Genomic DNA, 7,196 nt, shown 5'->3' on the forward strand with positions numbered 1-7,196 from the left:
AGGCTCCCTCCTGCACCGAGCTACGCTTTGCACTGTCGTATTAATCCATTTCTCTTATTTCAGCTCATGGGATCGTCTAATTTATTCTGCACGACATCTCCATTCTTGTCCTTATTTATGCATCTTGATCCCTCTCTTCAAAGATGCTTCCTAACTTGGTGCTCTTTGCGGATTACATGAGCCACCTTTGGCCTACAAGGACTAATGAAAATCTTTAGTGGAGCAGAGTTTAGGCTTGCTCCTGAGGAACTCCCCTTTGTCTTTCTTATGCCAAGTGTGGTGCCTTTTTTCACTTTTATTTTTAGAATCCCTTTTCTCCAACCCGTTCAGTTCAGCTGAGGGCCATGTTACAAGACACTGCACATAAAGTCAGTAGGCAGTTGTAACCACAGCTGCCTGTAGGGATGCCTATAATATAGCGTGCACATTTGATGAGTGTACACTTTCAGGTGTATATGCTTTAAATCTGTTCCAGGGTTTCCCCAACCATCTGAAGCAGATGGGGGGAAGTGCAGAGTGTGCACGGGTGGGGTGGGGGTGGGGACGAGACAAGGGGAGGAAAGTTTTGTTGCACAAGCATAAATCCTTGAGCTGACCGGACATGTTAGTTGGCTACCACCCATTATGTGTGGCGGCTCTTAAGTCCGCTGTTTTTGAGCAGGGGTGGAGTGAATCAACATGGAGCTATAAAAGTGCTTCTGCTTTGAAGGGAAGTTCAGCCTTTTGACATCTGGAACGCTGGTTAACCAGTGGTTGTGACCTAAAGGCATTGACATGGAGTGTTATGGCTTATGCTGCTTAATACCTTTGCCCAGGCTATTTGGGAGCATTCAGGGCAGCCATTTTAATTCCTGTAGGTAACCGATACCTGCAATTCCTACAGATTGCATCTATTTGCGGAGTTATAAATTCGAAAACCTTTTTAAGGCTGAGCCGGCTGCTTTAGCATTATTCGAGACAATAGGTGTCAGACCTGTTCCTCGGGTATCCGAAGTTTGCTTGCTGTTTTATCGTGTAATTCTTTCCACCAGTGAGGAAGTAAATTAATTCCAGCTGGAAAAAAGAGAGAGAAGTATTTGGTAGGGCAGAGAGAACTCTGCTGCGGCAAAACAAAACATGTGTGGTATTAATATGCTATCACAGTAGAGAAGTAATCTAATTTTGATCAGCTGTGACCAAAGATTGTTCTTGCTTTTCATCATTAATGTAAAAAGGAATTATTTTAATGGAAATTTTGTGCTCGGATCAAACAGATCAGCCTTACGCACTGTAGCTAACCGTCATCTATTCGCAAAAAGCATGAAGATACCTCTTGTATTGAACTCCGCCTGCTAAAATCCCACGGAGAGGGTTCTTTCATTCGTAAGGACAGTGTGATTTCTTAAAAACACCCTCCCTTTTATTTTTCAACTTTTTACAGAGCTCCCCCCACTCACACACACACTTTTGGTGTAACTCAGAATTCCTCCCTAACCTAGTGACATTAGAAAGAATACGGTCTTTCCATTGGCTATTTAATGGTCTTTGAATGCACCCTGAGTCAGTAACGCTGCCATTTTACGCACTTCGTTGGATTTGGTGTGGTAGGAAGGAAACCCTGAACATGCACAACGTCCCACTAGAACGGGGTCTTTGTTTGCATTAAATTTGCGAGAGGCCTTGGGAAGCAATGGCTTGACTTCATCATACAGTCTCACGGCGCTGCCCAGTAATTTTGTAGGATTAATCATTGCGACTGTTTCAGAGTGTGCTCAGTATTCATTCATCAATAGGGCTCCCATTCCATGATGTAACCCTTTTCTAACAGTGGGCTCTATTTATGTGCGGTGGTCGCAATCAATTCTAGCATAATGCATTGCTCGTCACGCAGCTTCCACTTAGTGTAGGTGTTATTTTTATGTACTTTTGGCGCATTTATCTAATAACTGCCCGTAATTATAGTACATCCGTAATGGGAAATAGATTAAAGGGTGATCATTAGACAATGCGTGATAAATTATTGTTTGTAGGATTTTATTCCAGTTCCCCTTCTGCTTATTGCCTGCTTTTTAAGCAAATAAATCAGAGTAGTCATTGATGAATGGCAAATTAGCAATTTGCTAAAATCATGATAATGAGGTGGTGGTTATGTCACAACTTCATTAAATAACAGTCCGGTTTAGTCTAATGTACCTAAATGTGTTAATGGCGTTTCTGGCTTGTAGGGCTTTGTGCGGGCATTTGTTTATTTTCGTAACGGGAACTGCTTGATCCTTAGTTCTTTGCCTTCGCTCGACCTGATCCTGTTGCTGCTGCAGCAAGATAAAGGGCGACAGAAGCCTGGTTGCCCCTTTATATAAAATTAGAGAAGAGAGTTAAGCATTTCAGTGTGTGACAAAACTGGAGGAATGGTTCTTGAATTGGAAGAGGGATGGATGGATGATCAATATAGATATGGCTGATGTGGCAGAGGGTGGCTGTTTTTTAAACTTCAGAAAGCAGTACAAAAATTGTGCAGGCATTTGGTGCAGATGGAAGTCTTGTGTCTCTTGTCCTAAGTGATGCTGGGCACTACACAAGGACAGCCACACTGAGTGCAGTAGCTGGGGTTAAAGATGGTATTTTCGCAGAAACCACAATTTGTGGTTTGAGCTCAGGGGTGGAAAGGTGAATTCCACGTGAGAGATATGTGACCTGGAGGGGAGTATATTTTCAGCATTCCCTGTCCCCCCAGAAAAAGGGGGGGGAGGTTGTAAGTGCCAGGTGGATTCCTAGAAGCTGCTCCTGTCTTCAAGGTATTGAAACTGGCAGGTATGATTAGCATTTCCCAAGTGCAGAAGGGTCCAGAGGAGGCCTTTTCAAGCGGGCAGCGCTCATGGCATGGGCACCAACATTCTCACACTGCTAGGAATGCATCTTTGCAATACTTGGTGAGACTGGCTCTTGCTGCGGTGTACAGGCATCACCCCACTTCCGGGCCCCCACGTGTCTAAGTGAAATCGCAAAAAGTGGGGAGCACCCTCTAAACGTCCTCTCTGTCGCTCTCTCTTCAATCCATACCCAAAAGACTGTATCCAAAAATACCCACAACTAGAATTGAAGCTCTGGGGCTGGCAGGGGGCTGGAGGATGCGTGGAAATTGCATCGGCGGCTTCTGCTGCTGCACTGCCTCGCCATCTGTTAGGCGGGGAGGCTGAGCAGTGGGGGCGGGGAAGCCCCATTGTGCCTCAGGTCTCTTTGGGGCTTCCTCCCCCTTCATAGATGTCCTCTTCAGGCTCTGGGGAGGGTCTCCTTATGAGGCACAAAGACTCTCCAGGTCTCTTTCCCCATTTCCAGGTTTGGATGGAATTATTTAATCATTTCCTGGTTCCGTGCATATGCGCGGTTGCATGCGAGTCTAGCACACTTAAGTGTGGAGGATGCCCCTAGATGACAGGTGTGGAATGACTTGGTTCTGTAGGCAACAAATACATTGCACTACGATGTTGTTGTTGTTTTAAAAAATCTCCCCTTTGATCTCAACTCATCAATGTCCCATCTCCCACCTTCCCTTCTCCAAAGTGATTAACACTTTGAAGCCTTCACCCGTCTCCCAAATTTCCTGACTTATCTCCACTCGAATTTTCTTCTCCATTCTCCTCGACTGAAAAAAGACCTACCTGTTGAGAAGAAGCATGTGGTGGTACATCCCTCTTGGGATTGTACAACTTCAAAGCAGGTGGGAAGAATGCCCACTTGAATGCTTAGCCATATTTGAAATTCCTTATACTTAGGAAATTAGCACAGCAGGGAGAGATTTAACAGCTGAATTCTATACCTGTCTTTTCAGAAGTTAGCCTCATTGACTTATTCCCCAATAAGCGGGTATAGGATTGCAGCAGAAGTAAACATTCTTCTAGTCCTCTGTGTTGAAGGAGGTTTGTGAAACGTAAAAAATCCTCCCCTCTTTCCCCAGATTGGTATAATAGTTTTTAGGTATAATAGTTATTTATAATAGTTACATACACATTGCCCTGTGTTGCTATGTCGGCATGGAGACAAAATTTAATTGAATGCAAGTTAGATCAACAATGTTCATAACCTTGCAATTGCAAATCATAAAAAAATGGCCAGGACTTCTTTGAGTTTCAAATACCTAGTTTTTCAAATGTAAAGTAAACTTTACATTAAAATGAATGCAATGCAAAACAAACAAACAAAAAAAAAACACCACACCAAAAAACACACACCAATGTTTTAAATTATGCAACTTTGTTGAAAAAAGATTTGGTTCTGCTCTATCCTTCAATGATTTCTTCAGCGGTATGAAGGCAATACGGCAAATGCAGGATTTGGGGCTCCTCTCAGATAAAGGTAGGCATGCTAGAGTCCTCTTAGGATCATTGGAAGTATAGCATTTGACTGTACCCTTAAACCCCTTGACTCGAGGGCATTATGTGCCTCCTACAGAAGCAGAATTATATAGTAGCAAGAGCTTTGGTTATAGATTGGGGAGACCTCAGTTTACATCTCCTCTTGGCCCTGAAGCCTACTTGGTATCCTAGTAGATCTCGCCATCAGTAGAGCACAAGACTCTTAATCTCAAGGTCATGGGTTTGATCCTCATGTTGGGCAAAAGATTCCTGCATTGCAGGGGGTTGGAGTAAGTGACTGTCATGGCCCCTTCCAACTCTATTAAATCATATTCACCTACCTATCCTCCTAATGAGGATAAAATGGGGTGGGGGAGCGTGGGTAGGCCCTATGTATGCCACCCTGAACTCCTTGAAATAAGAAAGTAGATCATAAATATAGATATAGCAGGAAAGGGGGAACACACAGACGAACCATGTTATGTACAGGGGACATGGTATAAATCAGGTACGGATAACATTTGGCCCTCCAGATACTGCTGAACTACCACTTCCAACAGCCTCATCAAGCATGCCAGTTGAGAAACATCTGGAGGGCCATTTTCTCCAGGGTAAATATACATTCACTCTGCTCAGTACAGACAGGCAATCCTCATTTTGCCGGAGGCTCCATTCCGGACGTGCCTAAATCGGTCGTTGCCTGTGCTTGCATTCCAGGCCCAGTTCACTTTCCTAAATAGCCACTGCTTCTTCTGCATTCGATGTCCTGGCGATGTCTACAAAGACTTTAGATGGAGTAGCACTTCACAGTTGAAGACAAGGTGCTCATGTTGCAGAGGCTGCCAAATCGGGGTCACACCAGTGTGGGAAGCAGGAAATCAACTTCTGTGTTTTGTTTTGTTTTTTTAAAAACAGATGATTGGATTCTACCTAGCGTGTGCCCACCACACCTCTTCATCTCCACATGCTTGGATGTGGTACTGTTCTACCCTTAGATGTGCCTAAAAATGACAGGGCCAGTAACTTAACACCTTTATTTTAGCCAGCCAATAAATGAAGGTATTATTTAACCAATGCTGCAGGTGTTCTTATAATGAACCAGCACACATCCCTCTACTGGGTTGTGCCCTTGTTCAGTGATTTCATGTTACTGAAATGAATATATTTGTTGAATTCTCGTGCTTTCCTTCCTTTCTTTCAGGTACTCACTGCCAGGGCCTTTGCAGTTCATCATGAAACCCTCCACCGGTTTTGGATGTAGCTCATCTGGAATGACTCGCTCTGTTTTGTTTACACCTAGATACGACCACTCATGAAGAAGCGAAAGGGAATGTTGTTATATATAATGGGCAATTTATTTTATTTTTTTCTTCTCAATTTCAAATGTGCGATGGAACTGAACCCTGGCACTGTTATATATTTATTACAGTATATAAAAATGTAGCGCAAAAACCTGCTGTAAACACTTAACCTTTCTGGAAATGTAATAAACCTTCTCAAAATGTTTACAGAGAGATACGAATGCCCAGATCTTGGTAGGTTTCTTACTGTGGAGTCACTATAAGGACGCAATCCTATACGAAAGATCCATCAGCTTAAGGAGCTTTAGGATCTGGAAGACGTTCCCAAATGCTGGTGGAACGCCAAATGCACCCTTGGCCAGGCGGATACACCAGCCGAACTCTCCTCATATGTTGGCAGAACTGATGGAGTAATTTCACTGGCGAAGAAGATGTGGCCAGGGCATGGGCAGCTCAGGGGGGCGAGCACACTTAGCATTATATCATATACTCCTTTAATCCACTGCCACACTCCTTTCGACAGTGCAACACACGTCAGCCACAGACTCAGCGGAGGGAGTTTCTCTCTCATTGGCTTTAATGGAAGGCGGACAATGGAAAACTAGCTGCTCCCATATTGAGAACCATGGCAAAGTATAGCAAGGGGAGCCAATGCGGTACTCTCCAGATTGTTGTTGGACTCCCATTTCCTAGAAGTCCCAGCCAGTACAGCCCAAAATGGTCAAAGGATGGTGAGGGTTGTTGACAACAACACCTGTATGACTTTGGAGTGGAATGCTCAGCAGACGTTGAGCTGAATTCGGAATCCCTGTGAGAGCAGCACATTCTACCCTGCATACAATCACAGAGAGACTCTGGGTCTAGGAGCATAGGAAAGCTAATGTTTATTTTTGGGGATTCACGTTGGTAGGAAAGCTCTAACTAAGGTGGAGATGCACTGAGCCAACAGGAAAGAGAGAGAGAGAGAGAGAGAGAGAGAGAGAGAGAGAGAGGAGAGAGAGAGAGAATGCTCCAAGTACACCTGCTCTAAGAGGGGGCATGGAGACAAGGAAGGTAGGATGTGACATCAGCAAACCTAAGATTATCCTCCTAACACTGAAGGAAGATTAATCCGTCAGCACAAGGTGGACAGTCTAGGAAGCTTTCCTCTCTATCTACCCTTTCTCATGTAGGTACATCAGCCTACAGTGGAAGCTGAGCTGCACCCTGACACTTCCCACAGTCCAGAGAGTGCCATGTTGACAAACTCTGGAGTCCTAGATTGGGTGTAACTCGGCGTCCATTTCACAGCACAGCACCGCCAGCCTATTGACCGGACCTAGGAAGCCCACAATTCAAACAATAGCTCTCTGGCCTCAAGTCACACATAGTTAACATCCCAAAATGGGGAGCTTTGTTGAGGGGAAACAGACAGTTCACCCACAAAGGGAACACTTGGCAAACAGCCTGTCCCCAGAGCACTCGTAGGGTGCTGAGCGCCTTGCTAGCTCTTCTCTGCTTCGAACCCTGATAGGTCACTCGCCTTGGGGCACTGGACACAAACACCAAACTCCACTCTGCTCCT

General features: G+C 44.6%; 1 protein-coding gene across 5 annotated transcripts in view; it reads left to right on the forward strand.

The window, feature by feature from the left end:
* Window positions 1–5,845, forward strand: part of TTLL7 (tubulin tyrosine ligase like 7) — an 80,016-nt gene extending 74,171 nt beyond the window's left edge. For all 5 annotated transcript variants that reach the window (XM_083620812.1, XM_083620813.1, XM_083620811.1 and 2 more), the window contains one exon: window positions 5,533–5,845. In XM_083620812.1, the coding sequence (XP_083476938.1) occupies window positions 5,533–5,647 (115 nt within the window). In that variant the 3' untranslated portion in view covers window positions 5,648–5,845. The remainder of the gene's footprint in view (window positions 1–5,532) is intronic.
* The last annotated feature ends 1,351 nt before the right edge of the window (window positions 5,846–7,196 follow it).

This window comes from Podarcis filfolensis (assembly GCF_964270895.1).
Source record: "Podarcis filfolensis genome assembly, chromosome: 6".
Lineage (NCBI taxonomy): Eukaryota > Metazoa > Chordata > Lepidosauria > Squamata > Lacertidae > Podarcis > Podarcis filfolensis.